The sequence below is a fragment of the Arvicanthis niloticus genome, chromosome 15 (genome assembly GCF_011762505.2).
Source record: "Arvicanthis niloticus isolate mArvNil1 chromosome 15, mArvNil1.pat.X, whole genome shotgun sequence".
Taxonomy (NCBI): domain Eukaryota; kingdom Metazoa; phylum Chordata; class Mammalia; order Rodentia; family Muridae; genus Arvicanthis; species Arvicanthis niloticus.
Genome location: NC_047672.1, coordinates 54748189 through 54766268, shown reverse-complemented (window position 1 = coordinate 54766268; position 18080 = coordinate 54748189). Strand labels below are relative to the sequence as shown.

The 18080-nt window shown below is 41.2% G+C and overlaps 1 protein-coding gene across 1 annotated transcript in view; it reads left to right on the top strand.

The window, feature by feature from the left end:
• Positions 1-18080, top strand: part of Asb4 (ankyrin repeat and SOCS box containing 4) — a 109572-nt gene that overhangs the window by 61419 nt on the left and 30073 nt on the right. The window contains exons 4-5 of the mRNA XM_034519622.3: positions 4058-4254; positions 11664-11963. Coding sequence (XP_034375513.1) covers positions 4068-4254; positions 11664-11963 — 487 coding nt within the window. The 5' untranslated portion in view covers positions 4058-4067. The remainder of the gene's footprint in view (positions 1-4057; positions 4255-11663; positions 11964-18080) is intronic.

The following is an 18080-nucleotide window of genomic DNA, read 5'->3' as shown; positions in this document are numbered from 1 at the left end:
GAGAGGCCCAAGGGACTCTGCTCCCACAAAAGTTCTCATTTCTGAAGATAAGTTTTAGGAGTCTGCTTCTCATTTCTTCCCTGTGTTTGCGTTCAAAAACTGTAGCCCAGTAGTGTTAAATCCATGTTAAATGCCATAATAAACCAAGGAACCATTTGTGTCCCGAAGATAACACACAGTGGGTAGCTTGTGTGGTATACAAAGAGATAACACACAGTGGGTAGCTTGTGTGGTATACAGCCATTGAGATAGCAAGCACCTGGTTCTTTGTGTCTGCTGCCTCAGGTCCCCAGGGAGTACAAGAAGGTCTTGGGGCCACTTGCCTTAACATCATTGTCCTGTCAGGAAGGTCTTCATACCATCCAGATCAGAGGACATGTCCGAGACATGTTGTTAAACACTAATGAAAAACACATTGTCCAGGATGGAGTTTTCATTTTAAGAGACAAAGTGGGGGAGGGTTCCTGACAGGCCAGACTAGATGGTGTAAAACATGGTCACTTCACATTGTGGTCTCCTGTGGCCTAAGGGATGGATGGCTATTTGAAGTGAAGATTGGGTAATGACATCAGGTCTTACTCAGATTGGTTTTTCTTTTTTCATTAGTCACAATATTCCAGATATGTTGTAATGACTTTGATGAGTAATTTAATTAAACTTCTATTTTTTAAAATTCAAATAATCTCTGAATTTTCTTCTTTGAATCTCTGCTTCTAGCAGAATGGTAGGAATAATGTTCTTCACTTTGCAGATTTTTTTCACAGAAACTTTGCTTTCTCAAAATATTTAACAAGGATACATTTTATTTTATTATTATTATTATTTTTTTTACAGCTATGAACCTGGGTCTTTAGAAAGACAGAAGTTGTACAAATCAGGTATTAATAAAATGAGCTTTTGGAGGGTAGGGCAGTAACTGAGGAGCGCACACTGGCCTAGCATCCGAGAGGCTGTGCATTCAGCCTCAGCATCCAACCCAAACTGAACCAAAAGAACAGCAGCCGCCACCAACACAGCTGAAGCAAGAGTAAAACAACAAAGCCAAGGACTCACCAGCTTAAACGATAGCATTTCTTCCACAATGCAATGATAAGCCCTCTATCTTGGGAGGGAGATCAATGGGCTAGTTAACCCAGGCAGAAAAAAAGTAAAGGTTAAAGAAGAATTAACATTTCTCAGATTAGGCTTTTTCTAGCCAGGTTGGAGTCTTCCTGGATTAGGAACAGAGATACAAGTTGATCCCGGGGTTCTCATCCCTGTTTACGTTCTTTTCAACGTGCTAGCCTTGTTCTTTATGGTCCCTGCAGATGGGGTGGGGGGGTGGGGGGATGAGAGTGGGGTGGGGGTGGAGGGTAGGGTGGGGTGGACAAAAGTGATGGTGTCTCTGGAGAGAAGTCACGCAATTTCTGAAATGGCCAGTAATTGATTGAGCTAAAATATCCATGTGGCTGCAATGGATGAGGAACCCATAACCCATAACTAGTGGCAGATGACTAGAGCCACATACCATATGACTAGCAGAAGCTAGAAGGTGGACAAAGCTAAATAAGACCCAGTGAGTGGGAGACACTCTGCCATCCTGAATAGACTTCAGGGATGGGGGTCCAGAGGACCACGAGCCCACTCAGGACTTCTTTGTTCTCCAGGCTCACATGGGTCTGACCATAAACTTATGGCATAGGGTTTTCTATGCTGGTTGTTAAATATCAGTGTTTCAAATATTGTTTGTGCACTGATGACATCTTCCTAAATGTCCTTTTACAGGGACCGTGAGAACTCTCAAGGACACATGGAACTTCTAGAATGGTGACTACTTACGTAAAGAGACTGCTATGTATTCGGAGCCATATTAAACATACCTGTTTGGAACTAATTTAAATTGCCCTTTTTTATTTCCAAGCAAAGTGGGGGTGGGGGTATCTGTGAAAGGGGATCAGATCAATTTAATTGTCACAAAAAGACATTCTGTGTGAAATTAAAAAAAAAAAGTTTGCAACTTTGTGAACAAAATCCATTTGGACAGGTGATGGAGAAGATCTTAATCCATTAACACACAAAAGTCTACTTCAGTGGGGATTCGAGTGTGTTTTTCTCATTGCTACATTTCCAGTGTTCTGGAATAAGTTCTGGATAAGTGACTGTTATACACTAAGTACTCAGTAACTATTGGCCAAAGAAGGTATTTGCTGCTAAGTTCAGGCAAGCCTCTCAGAAGAGTCTCCAATATAAGCTCAACAAAAGCAAAAGGTCTTGTAACGATGTCCTGGGGTCTAGACCCAGGGCTAAACAGACAGGTCACCCACCATCTCTTTGTTTCTGTGTCTCTTGCTCTTGACCTCACCCTTGCTGAAGCTGTCACTTTAAAATATGTAAAGAAATTTTAAATTGCTAAACTTTTAAAAATTCAGATAAAAGTTTTTAAAAAGTATTTAGAACTGACTCCCAGTGTTAGAAGTCGTGGTGGTGGGTATCCGTGGAGTGACTCTTCTGACTGAGAGTTTGTGAGGGGTGTCTGGTGGGTTTAGCCTGCTCTGATGTGTCTGGGTGTTGAATATGCAAATTGTTATGATTTGATAAGTTATGTGCTCAGGACTTGTCAGTTTTGTATATTTATGTTCCACATCTGTGCATCAAGTAAAAGGGTATGCTGATTTGTAATCATGTTTATAGAATTATGTATTATTGAAATTTTTTTTTTTAAATCACATTGCAAATACTGCAGGGATTTTATATTGTTTTCTGAACCTATCCATAATATGTAAATTGTGGCTAATTTGTATTCTGGATAGCACTTGTTATTAGTTTTCTAATGTTAATGACACTAATAAGTAAAATTAAGTCTTTATTTTTTGTCTCTAACTTTTTCTGTTAAAAACTAACACAGATAAATTTCAATAATAAAAACTAGTAGGTAACTGTATTTTCCATTCCACTTCCCAGCTACTCAACATTGGGACACATTTGCTTTCCTGTATTCTCTCTGTCTCTGCCTCTCGTCCCTGGCTCTCTGTCCTATTTGCATGTCTGAACTATTTTAAAACAAAAGTTTTAGAGACCTTGGATGGAGTGATCTCAGTAGTAAAACACAAGCTGTGTGAGTCCCTGGGTTTGATTCCCAGCAAAACACACACACACACACACACACACACACACACACACACACACACACACACTATGTAAACAGAGGATGTGTGAGACAGTGTGCTAATTGATTAGGCATTGCTTTAATTGAGGACAAACAGGATTCTTTTACACAACCCAAATACCTAACTCACACATTTTCAAATCAATAATCTGATATTAGAAAGTAATAGGAAGCCTGTATTTGTTTTTGTAATTTGATCAAACATGGCTTTTTTTTTTAATTGACATGAGAAATAAAATACAGGATTCAGTAAAGTTCATTCACTTGTTGCATTGATTTTCTTGTTTCTTCAGGTTCTTTTTTCCCCTAAAATGTTGCCCCCCCCTCACTACCCCACCCTGCATTTTTCATACTATTGAAAAATTTTCAAGTCTAGGTTACTGGCAAACCTTCTGTTTGTTTTTAGATGTGCATAATTAGGCTTGATTTTATAGGCTCATTTCACAAAATCATTAAAGGTTTTCAGTAGCACGTGTATCAACAACTGAAACAAATTCTCATTTTGGGCTATTAGTTAGTTAGACTAAGATTCTGGAGCTCCAGCCAGGCGCCAGATGTTTTTGTTGAGGAGAAAACATAAAGAGAATTAAGAGCTTTTTAAATCTTACACTTTCACTTTGGTCTTGTAAGAAATAATTGTGACATTTCATGCTCGGAAATGTGTCACAGGAGCCTTCCTTCTTATCGACACCACGCACAGCGGAAGGGACCTGCTTACGTATCTCCAGTTTAAAGGACCTGGGAACTCAGGGAGAGCCTGGGAGGATATTTTGAAGTTTGAAATGATCCCTATATAAATAGAACGGGTCAGCATAACTTTGGGATAAAATTAGCCGGCAGTTTGTGGACTCTCCAGCCTTGCCTGTGTGCTGGGTGCTGCTCTCCTGATAAATCATTGCTCCGCTTCCACAGGGCACCGAGGATGGACGGCATCACTGCCCCTATCAGCAAAGCTGGAGCTGCCAAGTTAGTTAAGAAAGATTTCCTGGAGGCTCTAAAAACAAATGACTTCGGAAAACTGAAGGCTATTTTAATCGAGAGGCAAATAGATGTGGACACAGTGTTTGAAGTTGAAGATGAAAACATGATTTTGGCATCTTACAAACAAGGTAAAAGAATTGTAGAGGTGTAATTGTGAAATTGATATCAAATGGATATTTTAGGTCAGTAGGTCAGCTTTTGTCTTGAAAGCAGTCGTTCTTTATTGTTTAAGTGTTTGTTTAGACATTATTTCTTTTTTTTTTTTTTTTTGAAATCTTCCCTTTCTTTTAAAATCAGAGTGCATTTGGGCTGGTTTTCATAGCTACATGCAGATTTATGTCTGTGTATTTCTATTTATTGCTCTTTTCCATTCTTGTGCCTGGAATTTGGGGTCCTGGGTAGTTGTATTTGTCATGCACGGTGTGTGTGGGACTTCCCTTGTGACTGTGGTGGTATAGAATAAAGAAAGCCTCCCTCGGCTCTGCTTAAAGACTGCTGCGATTTACGTGTGACAGTGTGGCTGTCGGGGTCAGGCTGCTGGTTCTTTCCTTAACAGCCACTTACAGATACATCATCTCTATGTCCGTGTAGATGAGAAAGGGGACTTTCTTTTCCATTTAGAGAGCTAATGAATGGAGAAAGATGTGCCATAGGCACTTTCAGGGTCTGCGTCAGTTTAATGGGTTTCAGTGTAGGGACAAAAGCTGAACTCTAAATACCACAAAGTTAACTTTTATTTCTCTTTTCTGCTCAGCTACAGTAATAGAGCAAATTAAAAAATTTAAAAAATTTAAATTCAGAATCTCTGCTTTGTCCAAAAAAAAAAAAAAGGAAAACAAAAATTACAACAAAATTATTTAAATTCCCTCCCTCTTTTGAATAAATCAGAACTAGATTAACACGCTCATTCTGATTTCTCAAATCAACTAGCTGATGGGAAAACTTAAATAGTCAGACCTTTTGGGGAGCATACTGCAAAGAAAGACTCTGTTTGCCTTCGATACTGCCTGGATAAAATATGTGGGGAGGTCTTGGGAATGGGGTGGAGGGAGAGCCGTTTATGTTTAAGTATAAATCTGTTTTCTATTCATACAAAATCATTAGGGTCACCAATTTCCAGATACAAATGCTAACAGGATTTATCTCTACCTAGTTCTCTGTCATTTCTGAAATAAGTATAGATTAGTTGAGGCCAGTTGCTGCGCTTTTTGACTTGTGTTTTATGATAAACTGTCATTGCTGTTTTGTCTGAAAAAAAAAAAAATGAAGAGGTCTTTTTTTTTTTTCTACAAAGTTGAAGAGATTCTGTTGAAAGATAAATGGTATGCTACAGAATTAGACGGCTTGCACCTTATAACTTGAGTTCATGGTTCGATCTGGATGCTAAATACGTTTTAAAGAAATGTGTGTGTGTGCGCGCGCCGTATCCTCAGCTTCAAGCCAGTAGCTAACCTATTTTATACTGAGTAGCAAATACCACCTTTTCTTAACCCCCCAGGCAGGTAAAACCTGCAGACAGACTCAAAGGCTCAGAAGTTCTGAGCCAGGGAACTTGGAGGTGTGGGCTCCTGGTGAGCAGGCACTGTTTTCTGTTATCTCTTGGGTATCATAATTCCCAAAGGTGAAGAAACTGTGTTTTAAATTCTTCTTGTCAAAATAAGCTAATTTCTATGGTCCCTGTGGAACTAACTTTTTTAAAACTTTTTATGCTGCTGATTGTTTTACTAGCATTCAGGCTATGAGATGTGGCTTTCATTTAGGAGCAGAAATTTATACTGTCTCCAAAAGAAAGAAAAGAGCCCCAGTCTTATGTAGGTGTTCATTTGGAAATAACAGGACTTTGGTTTGTATCTTCAGGGCTGCTCAGTAAATCGGTGTGCATGTGTGTACACAGTGTGTATGGAAATAACTTTTCTCTCCACTTACTATGAATATGTAGTTTGAGCCTGGGGGGAAACAAATCCTACTTTCTCAAAAGTTACTTGAAACTTTTCCCTAGGTGCCTCCAGGTTTAATACCAGCTCTTTCACTGCTAAGGGTGGGAAGGATGCCCTGAATAGAACCCTCGCCTCTGGCCCAGTAAAGTAGATCTAAGTGGTGATATCAATGTCTTACCTCACAAAGAAATTCTCAGAACAGTGTGGGACTGAGCGCTCTACAACTGGGTATCTAATTAGTCAGTCAGCCCCTTCTGGAGTTTGTCTAAGGGACGGAGCAGCCCCTGTGTGGCCTTGAAGGACATGTGGCTGGATTACTGTTTCTGAGACTTTATTATTATTATTATTATTATCATTATTATTATTATTATTATTATTTAAAAGCAGACTTTTGGGATTGTTGAAAGGCTACATGTTACTCTTTGATTTTTTTTTTTAAGTACACGGAAAGGCTGTACTCCTAAAACGGAACAAGGAAAGTTCACAAAACGCTCCTCAGCAGTTTGATTTATTTTTATAAAAGAAGTGAAGCAGCTTCATCATTCACATCCACTCTCAGCAAGGGGACATAGCTGTCTAATCTCAAAGAGTGGGTGGCTTCTGCTCAGGTTGCATTGGTAAATGAAGCAAAGTACAATGTCGGCAACAGGTTAATGGTCACCTTGAAACTTCCTTGCGTAACTGATAATATGAGTCTCTGTTCAACAGTTGATTATCTTCAGAGGGCTAGCTGGTCTGAAATCCACCCTTACCCAATCTTAGTTTCCTTTAAAACACCCTACCTCCTTTTCCATAGGATTTCAAAAAGTAGTTGAATTTGTGACTAAATACACCCTGTTCCAGCTAGTGTCAAGATCCATCTGGGAGTATTGGAAAGGTAATGCAGAACTCCACTGGCAAAGAAATCAACTTAGAAAATAAATATCCTGGGACTCTAATCTAAAAATGCATCAAGTGCACTAGTCATTAAAAGATGACACCCCCTGCTCCCCACTAAGCTAGTGTGCATTTTGTAAAGACTATAAAACAGAGATACTGGGTTAGACGGCTCTTTCCTCCTTCTTGTTCTGGATCCTTCTCCTTAAGAAACTTCCACCAGCGAAGGCATCTGGTTAAAACAGGCGCGCTACAGTAGTTCTCAGTATGTGCCAGGGGTTTACCAGCACTTAACATTAACTCTTAAAGCGAGCGCTCACTCTCTCCTCACACCCTGTTATTTGTAGCTTTATCATGAAATCTTCAGATAAAATCCCAGTTTGTTAATTTTAAAAGTCCACTATTCTCACTTTGTAAAGCTAACCATCACAGCATGCTGGTCTGTATTTTCGGTAACTCTCAGGGAATGACAGGCAGAGACAGGGGATTTGAAGAATATAGAAATACAAGCAAAATACCGTCTCCTGGACAATCACCTTATTTTTATTTTAAGCTAGTGAGCGATAACATGTTTTGGCTCAGAAGACAACTTGTCCGATCTGTCTCTTTTCTTTTCCCGTGTGTCACGGGGCTCAAACTCAGGTACCCAAGCTTGGCAGCAAGCACCAACTCAGCCATCTCGACAGCCCAGACAGCTGCTTAAAAAATATCACAGCGACACAGAGAAATCATGAATACCCAAGTGAATTTTTAACTATCGGAAGCAACTAATAACTGAGTGGTTAAAGGGGAGTTGGGACACAGTTTATTCGGAGACAAGTAGAAAATATTTAGGGTAAAGTCAAAGGCAGGAGAAGTCGCCAAGGCTCTCCCTCATGTTGGTTCTCACTGGTATCCTGTGGACTGAAACCGTGGGTGGATGTCTGCAAGGCTGTCTTTTGATACTTTCCCCAGCTATTCGGTTCTTCCACAGATGTATGAGCTTCAGCTCCCTAATGAGACAAGCGGAATATCAGATCTATCTTTGGTATGAAACTCCCTAGTCAGCAAGGTTAATGAACACCCTTGATTAATCAATGTAATGCGCTTTAAGTATTTCATTTAGGGCCCACAGTCTCTTCTGGTGCCTTTCATGGCAGTCATATTTTTAATTAAAATAATCAATGAAAGATTTCACTTGAAGACCTTCTGGCAGATACTCCATCTACCTTTTTCTAAGGAGCAGCTGACGCCCAAACATTGTGAACGCTTTTTTGATCTCTTTCTCATTTATTTTTCTTCTTCTTCTTCTTCTTTTTTTTTAAAAACTCCTTTTCTTCTTCTTCTTCTTTATTTTTTATTATTATTATTATTATTACTGGCTGGGGATGGGTGTGGGGACTTTCCCCTTTTCTGGTTTCTGGAAAAGTTTCTTTCTTTAACTTTTTTGCATTTCAAGCTTGTGTCTCTCTTCCATCCTTCTCTAGGGAGCCTTTGAGAATTATCCTCAGAATGTTAGCTATTAAAATAGTAGCCTAGAATGGTGCTTGGGTCTATAATCTTTCAGGGCTGTGTAAACACAGGGACATGGTCCCAGCAACTGTCTGCTAATCCAGCCAGAGCAGCGTGTGCAAACTTTGGCGGCAGCCAGCAGCTTCTCCGGGTGTGGAGCTGGTTTTCCTTTGATAACATTAGCTCTGATAACTGCTGAGGAGCTTGGGCTTAGCTTTAGCTTAACCAGAGATGTGTATCCTTTCCGGGTGCTGGAGCGGAACCAATGCCCCCTTTCACAAATGGGCTGCAACCCTTCCCTCCTCACCGTGTTCCCTGAGTGAGGGGCCTTTCTTCCCAGCCTTGCAGGCTTGTGACTTCAGCCTCAGATTTATATGAGACACTCACAAGTGTACACATAGGGGTAGACACATAGCTCTGCATGGCTTTTGTAAGGCTAAAACTTGTAAGATTTTCTTTATAACTTTCAGCAGTGCAGATCAGAAGCAGCTTCTGACAGATTTGGAGAGATTGGAGTTTGAGACTTAAGAAAAATGTTTTGCTGTTACTTTTAAAGGTTTTCTTTCTTACAGGTACATATGGTAATGCTAAAACATATTCTCCTCTGTCCCCACCTCATTCTCCCTATCTTTTCCCATCCCTCTTCTGTTCCCATTAATCTCTCTTGTTCCCTTGAGAATTTCATTTCTGCCTCATTTAGTCTGCACACACACACACACACACACACACACACACGTAGATATACTATGTGGCATCTAGGGATTGTAAAAGACAGAGAGACATACTACTTTTCTGTGGCTGGCTAACTGCGATCATTTCCAATCATATCTATTTCATGCAAACAACATCACTTTATTCCCTTCTATGGCTGAAAGTAAGCTTCAGGGTGCCTTAAAAAAAATGTCGCATTTTTCTCACTTGTTCTGCCTTGATCACAAGTCAGCATATCACAGAGACACATGCACAGCCATGGTTATGCATAACTCAGCCGCAGCCCCGCATGCCACGGATGAGTTACGGAGCCAGTGCAAGTGTCAAACCACAAACTTAGAGAATTTGACTTCTGCCAATAGTGTTAAGATGAACATGGTGTCCCACAATTTTGGTTCGACCCATACTCAGTATCCCTTGTGGAGGCTCTTGCCTGCGTACAGGTACAATGTGATACATTCTAGGCGAACAGCATGAGCAGATTATATCTCATGGTGTGAAGAAGGACAGTGATGACCACGAGTGAATGCTACAGATCCCTTTGCACGTGGCTTGGACTAGGGGGTTGAGAATGGGGTTTGTGCTCTGGGAATAGCCCTGTTCCTGTCTCAGCCTCTCTTCTATTGATCCCTTTGCTGAAGCCAAGCTTTTTTGAACCCACATCTGCAGCTTGCAGACACGAGAACATGAGTAGCTTTCCCCAGAAGGAGGCAGCACCTTCTTTACCACCCCCTACCCGCAAGGGTTTCCGTCCTTCTCTTCCTTTCCAGCCTGTGTAGACGTGAGAACCTTCCAAAAGTAAATATTAAGAGCAAGTCACATGCTCCTGGCATGCTCTAACTATTGGTGGTTATACTATGTATGTGAGTAGGCACATGTGCATAAGAAAATTCTGATCTTTTGATATATTGGCATTAGCGATAACACATGAATTGGCACACCTCATTCTCGGTTTCAGAAGCTTACATGACCTCAGATCTTGTGCTCTGTGAGGCCCGGTGTACTTATTTCCATATTAACGAGAGAACCTGTGCACAGCTCTGTTTTCAAGATGGTCTCTTTGCTGAGGAGTGCTCTTTGCCCTGGTCAGTGCAGTTAGCATTCCCATTTTGCTCCAGGCTGAGTTATCCAGACCCTTCCAATCCTACCTTCAATTCTACCACCAAAGTTCTGAAGTGCAGATTAAAAGCAGACATAAGTATATTGGGAGTCTGCAGTTTGCCCTCTGGGGCAGCAGCTAAGGTGTGCTCTTCCCTCCCAAATACACAGATACTATGGACAAGAGCTGGGCTTTAGAAAGAGTTCCATTTTAGGCTTGGTGACATTCTTAGATCATGTGGTCTGTGAACCTGGTTCCCCAGTTACGAGCTAAGATTATAGGAAACAGATGAAACTGAGTTTTGAAAGCCAAGGGTGACTGGCTGAACCATGTAGAAAATGTTAAAGGAAAACTCTTTTGGTGCTGCTGGGAATTTAGGAGGGGGAAACACCGTAAACAAACCCATTTCCGTGCCAGCAGCATGGCACATTACAGATGCACTCAGGCGTATCTTCCCTTCTTGATAATCTGTATCATAGTCTTGAAACTAAACCTATACGATCGCCATAAAGACAAACAGATGAAAACCCTGCATGACAGTAGTCCAGGACTGAAGCAGGAGATTTGTGGTTCTAGCAGGCTGAAAAAGTGTCAGTCCTCTCATCTAGAAAAATCAGAGGCTTGGGCAGGATGATCTGCCCTCCAGAGCCAGCACCCTGGGTTTCTTTGATTTTACATCAAAACGGTATTTTCTTAATCAGCTCTCTGCTTTTTCTTCCAGGGTCTCTTTTTCCCCCTATGCAGTTGCAGGAACAAGTTTTCAATAAGTTGCAGCATGACAGTGTTACGGAAGTGAGCATGACAGTGTTACAGAAGTGAGCATGACAAAGATCATGAAGCATCTTTGCCACTGATAAGCAGGCAAAGTACGGTTTGGTTTTCAGGTTCAGAACCAGCTCCATTCTGTGCAGACAGGGAAACTGTCATTGCAAGTTGCTTGTTGAGTACAGACACTTGGGATGATCTGGGTGCAGTGGAGCCTGCCTGAAGTCCCATTACCAGAGAAACTGAGGGGGAGATGATTGCTGCGAGTTCAAGGCCCATAGGGGCTACACAGAGACTCTGTTTTAAAGAGGTGGATTAGAAGAAGGAGGCAGAACATTTCAAGTTGTGAGGATGATTTGTTGAAGATCTTAAGTCTGCAAATCATTCTCTTTATTAATCTGTGCCTGGTCAATGGGCAAAATTGTAAAGGAACAGGAATCTAGGAGCAGTAGAGACTGTAAGAGTTGCAAAAAGACTGACGCGTGTCAGTTCTCAGGAAAAGGCTCTGTGAAACTCATCGGCTGCCAGTGACAGACTCCTGATCCATTTTTAACTCAAATCTTGTAATTGTGTCCAAAGTAAAACACCTTGTCAAAATCCTCACAAAACAGGGAGGAGCACTGGGCAGTATTAAACTCCTCTTCCTTTCCTTTTTCAGGCTATTGGTTGCCCAGTTATAAGTTGAAGTCTTCCTGGGCAACAGGCCTGCACCTCTCAGTTTTGCTTGGTCATGTGGAGTGCCTGATGGTACTGCTGGACCACAATGCTACCATCAACTGTCGGCCCAACGGGAAGACCCCCCTGCATGTGGCTTGTGAAATAGCCAACCTGGAATGCGTGAAGATTCTCTGTGACCGTGGCGCGAAGCTCAACTGCTACTCCCTGAGCGGACACACTGCTTTGCACTTCTGCACCACACCGAGCTCCATCCTCTGTGCCAAGCAGTTGGTGGCGAGAGGTAAGACTTGCTGGGTGTCTGATGTTGGGTTTATACACACATTGTTGGTTGTGTGTGTTCATACACATACGATTTGAGGACTTCGTCATCCCGCTTTGCTTCAGGCGATATTACAGCCTGTTCAGCACCTTCAGCCTGATTTATGATGAAAATCAACATATACATGAGTATTTACATTTTTTTTTGTTGGTTTTAGTCTGTGTGTGTTTCCTACTGATATTTAAGTATAAAAAAAGTATTAATTTTCACAGTTACCTAACATGTTTAATTAACCCTTATTATGCATCAGGCAATGTAGTGACAAAGAGAAACCAGTTCCCACTCTCAACTTATATGTATTTATAGATGTACACGTGATGAATATATGTATATGTGTACACATTTCAGTGGAGGAGGAGATTAACGAAATAGTAACAAAATAAATTCTAATTATATAGGTAGGGAAGTGTTATCAAGGAGAAAATATTTTCTATGTCAAGAGTGAACCATTACAAAAATGTTAAAATCTTTGGTCAATTAGTTGTTGTTTTAGTTGCTAAGCAATATTCCATGTAGATGTGCCATGCAATTTACACAGATCTCAGTCAAGAACTTACCAACTTTGGAGAGCCGTGAATGTAAGTACTTGTGCGCAGATTCCTGTAACTGGACACATTTTCATTTCCTTGTAATAAACATATAGAGGTGAGAAGGTAAGATGGTTGGTACGTTTATAAGAGACTGCCACGCCGCTTCCCAAACTGGCTGGACCACTTCTTAAGTTCCACCAGCAACGTGTGAAAATTCTAGTTGCTCGCTTATTCTTACCAAAATTGATGAAGTAAAATATTTTACTTTATCTTCAAGTACAGGTATTTTACTTCAAGGGCAAAATGTTTATGTCTCTCGTAAGTGTGTAGTAGTGTCTCACTGTGGCTTTGGGGTGATGTTCCTTCTGGGTGCTGTGAATGTCATCATATGATATTTGACAGATGAATTTTCACTGGGAGAAATATCTGTGTTTTTTGCTTCTTCTTCATGAATGAGCTGCTGGCTGCTTGGTTGTTCTGGATACAAGATGAGTAGTTTGCCTTGTAATCATGTGTTCTCTCTCTCTCTCTCTCTCTCTCTCTCTCTCTCTCTCTCTCTCTTCATGGCAAAGTCTACTATCTAGCCCATACAGTCCTGGAACTTAAGAGTTCTAGCACTTGATCGATTGAGACAGGAGGATGACAGGTTTCAGATCTGTTCAGGTTATAAAATCGATGAGAGATTATCTGTAAAACAAAAGAAGTAATAACAAGTAAAACAGAATGAATCTAGACAAAGTCACGATAAATGCTAACACTTAAGTGATCAAAGTGTAAAGGGATTGGGAGGCTCGGATGACGCTGGGGTCCTGAGCTTGCTTTGGTAACTCAGGGCTAAGAAAGAGGTGTGATGAAGGAGCAGGGACCAGCCAGCTACAGGGAAAACTATCAAGATTAAATGAGATAGTCCTTAAATCCAGCGAAAGGTTAATACCTACAAAACAAAACAACAAAACCAAACCAAACAAAAGCCCGTTTGATGACATAATGTGGAAGACAGATTAGTCTGGGGATGCTGTAAATGGATGTTTTGAAGACAGTGTGCTAAGAACTGTTGAAAGATGTTTGCCTGGAGATGGTGCAAGAACAGTCTCATTGTGATGGCTGGGGGAGGCTGCAGGGCTAATGGTGACTGCAGGGAGGCCAAGGAGAAGTTGCAGACAATGGGCACAACAGTTACTTTAGCAATCCTTTAAGGATCCAGGTTTCCAAAGTTGAGATGGGATGAAATCTGTAGATGACAAGACACTATCTCCATTTTCAGTAAGTGTGCCCTATAATATGATTTCCAACACCAGAGTAGATTTGGTGATGATAAGGTGAAATCTGATGAATTCCCCCTCAACCATGTAGAGGCAAAGTCATTGGCTAAAAATGAGAGAGAGCAGGAAAGGTAGACATTTCAACCAGAGTAGTGAAGAGTGTAAAAATAATTTACTCAAGAAGTGTAGTAGGAGTACTGAATCCTAAAAGATGTCCCCTGAAGCTGTGGGAATGAAGGTGGCCCATGAGTGTGGCTGATTCCTGAGGAGGGAGGGAGAAGAAAGGGGAGAAAAGAAAGAAACAGTGAGGGGAAGCGAGGGTTAAACTGAGAGTGAGAGACAGATAGAGCAAGAGAGACAGAGATAGACACAGGGAGACATATGTGTAGAGACAGAGACAGAAAGACAGAGAGACAGAAACAGACATAGAAACATGTAGAGAGACAGAGAAAGATAGAGAGGCAGAGAGAGACAAAGGGAAAGACAGAGAGAGACATATGTAAAGAAACAAAGACAGAGACAAAGAGACAGAAACAGAGAGAGAGAGACAGAGAGAGCGAGGCAGAGAGACAAGAGGGGAAAAAGAGAGACAGAAAGGAAGAGAGACAAGAGGGGAAAAAAGAGACAGAGAGGCAGAGAGACAGAGGGAAAGACAGAGAGACAGAGACATAGTTATAGAGAGACAGAGAGACAGACCAGAGAGACAGAGAGAGACAGAGAAGGGGGTGAATGGATCAATGTTACCAGCTTGCTCAGCTCCTATGTTCTGGGACACCCCCACATTTTATAGTTACTTCCTTCCTCACATTAAATTGAGTTTAGATTTTGTTCATATTTAGTTTAAACTTTTGATTTAATATTATAAGAAATGACAGATCTGTTGTTCTGTTAGCAGGGACAGTAGGATGACAAGGACACCCTGGAACACACAAGCTGTGTTCTAACTGTCCTCACACACTACTTTTCTAGTTTTAAGCCTTTAGAATTTCATACATGTATACAATGAAATATGATGATTCAACCATCATATTTTCTTCTTCTTCCCAGCCTCCAATTACGCCTAATAGATCCCTGTCTTTATGCCCTCCCCCCTCCCCTTCTTTTTAAAATAATTCAGTAAGTTCTCTGAGTGCTTCCCATATAAGTGTGGGTGTGGAGCCATCTACTGGAGGATGGGCTGCCTCGCAGTGACTGCCTTGCCAAGAAGAATGAGTCTTTCTTCAACTGCAGATGGCTGGCTCTCAGCAGCGGCTTTCTCTCTCACACTCTTAAGGCAGTACACACTGGAGGAAATCTTGACTACACATACCAACTTTAACTCAGAAATCCCATTTCTGAGATTCATTTTGGACAGGAAGATGTTTCCTCTAGAGCTTTAATTTATTCCCAGTCTCAAATTCAAGCTGTAGCTGTCCTCTCCAAACAAGGCTATGTTATTCAGAGGGTTGGAGACAACAGAAGAGGCAAGCTGGACACATCTAACATGAGTTTAAGACTGAGCTTGGTAGCTTGCTGTGGGTCTTCAGAACAATGTGGTAATCACACAGTGTGTAAACTGTATGCTTGAACTTCCAAACTTTACATATTATATATTACATATTATATTACATTTTACATATTACATATTATATACACATATATCTATAGATACGCATATATGTACACACACACACACACACACACACACACACACACACACACACGTGCCATATGGTTAATGTGTGAAGTTCAGAGGTCTCAGTTGTCGCCTTCCATCATGTGGGTTTATCATGTACCTGTTGAACCATCTCTTTGGCTCATAAGTAATTTTTTTTTAAAAGGCACATCATCTATAAGTTAAGACCCTTAGTTTTAGGATTATTTTATTATTATTATTATTATTATTATTATTATTATTATTATTATTATTATGTCGGGTCTCATGTAACCCAGGCTATCCTTTGACTTGGTAGGAATCCAGGATGGCCTTGAACTTCTGTTTCCACTGCCTTTACAAGCAAAGTTCTAAAATAACAGGTGTGTGGGCTTATGCAGTGCCGAGCCTCATGCATGCTGGGCAAGCATTCTACCAACTGAGCCACAGATCTAGCTCCCTCTACCTATTTGGAAGCAGGACATTTGCCAAGCAAAAATCAATAGAAAAACAAAATTGCAAACAAAATAATTGTGAAGTTTTTTTTTTTTTTTCTTTGCTGTCATTTCTTCAGAGGAAGGAAAAGCAGGTATGTGCTTGTGGGCTAGTCTCCCAGTCTGGAGATTCTAGAAAAGTCTAAGGTTAATTTTCATGCTTTTCTGGGCATCTTTGTGTCCTCACCTCAGGGGGCAGCACTTGCTAAACAGTCCTTGGTCAGAGGACCTCTCCAGGAGCCCTGAGTACATGGCTGTACCATCAACCATCTAATTAGTGCAAACTGTCATGGTCACAGCTAATAATGGGAAGATTCTGGTTGGTTTCACACCCCATCTCTAGGAAATTCAGTTAAAGGCTGAATTCTGTTTCTCAGGGATGATGTAGGTAGGCACTTTGGGGAAGAAGTCACATGCATGTTTTCCTGACTGGACAGGGGAATGGAGGCAGCACACAGGCAAGGAAAATAAGCCAGTCTAACGTGAACCTCGGGACCAGAGAAGTCCATTAGAGAAGAGCCAGTGCCATGGCAACTGAAAACCGATGTAATTTCATTTGCTATTTAATGGGCTCTTTGTGGGAAAGTGCTCTTTGTGGAAAAGGCTAATTGAGTCCAAAAAATTGCATGCAATTTTCTCTTAAAGGATTTGTCCTGTTTCCACTGTTGCAGAGCTGGCTTTGTCCCACGCTGGATTTTGCCTGCTATTTTCTGTTTGCCTTTCTACTTAATGCCGCCATCTTCTGGCCTTTGTCTCCTTTGGTATTAGTATAATGGTGTTCCTCAGTCGAGAGGGCTTATTTACCTCAGCGAAAATGTCCATTCTTTGCTTTCTGCATTTCCCTATGAATAAAGAGAGTCAGGTCAGGTTTGGCTGGTTCCTAAGCCATACATTATTTCTATCCAGCCCCTTTCCTAAGAGGAAAATGAACACTGCTTGCTTTGGGTCACATGAAGCAAATCCCGACAGTAGGAAGAAAATTTGTTACCTGAGGAAAGCTATAAAAATTCAAATGGCTTCTAACAGAATGTAGCATGAGGAGCGATACAAAGAAGGCCCTGCCTTTGAAAAGACCGCCCTCTGTTCCTGAGGGCTACAGTAACACAAGTCACCTACTCAGGAGAGTCCCTGACCAGTGAGGCCTTCATTTTAATAAGGAAGCATCCACATACCCTCAGGACTGCCCGCTCTCTCCCCACCTCACAGCTGTCTATCCTCCCACTCCTTGTGCTGTGTGTGCACTGTTATGGTACAAAGCTGGCTGCTGCTTCATTCATAGCCCACTCCAAAGATGCTTGCCCCTTCTGTTGTATTGTAAGTGTACCTAGGCCAATTGAATTTAATTTTTTTCTTAAAGTTGACGTTATTTGTTAAAAATTATTTTTAAAGGAAACGATACATCACTTAAAAAAAAAAAAGCAAAGGGAAAAATCTGTCCTTGTGCAAAGAGAGAAACAGAAACAGTAAATTATAGGCAATGACTTTAGTGACCACCACCTGCTCAGAGATTGTCCTCTATCAGATGGCAGAGAATATCTCTAAATTGCCTTGTCTTCTGAATGCTGCCTTCTTTCACCTTGTCTCCTGTACTGAATGAGAGAATTGAAATAAGTTGGGGGGTCCTTTATCACCTCCATCAGATTGCTGTTTCTCCAGCCCCACTGCATCCCTTCTGGAGAATCATTACATACTTTGTAAAACACAGACTTCAGCAGGGCCATGTAAAGTCAATGGTCTCCTGTTGGTGGGATGTTAACGCCTCCTCTTCAGGATTGAGGCTACTTTCTCCACATCTCTTCAGCCCTGTCCTGGAGGTCTCAACATAAATAGAAAAGAGGAATAAATAATGTATGAGGGCAGAGGAGGAAAATTGCCACTATTTCCTTCAATTACATTTATCTACATAAAAATAAAACCTTAGAAAAATCTACCAGCAAATGGTGAGGACTAATAACCGAGCTTAACAGTTGTTCTGCATCTCAAATCATTCTACCAACAAGTCAGTTGTCTTTCTATGTGCCAGGAATAAGTAGTTAGTAGTTGTAGTATAAGAAGATGATTTACAGGACTGGAGAGATGATGCAGGGCTTAAGAGCACTGACTGCTCTTCCAGAGGTCCTGAGTTCAATTCCCAGCAACCACTTGGTGGCTCACGACCA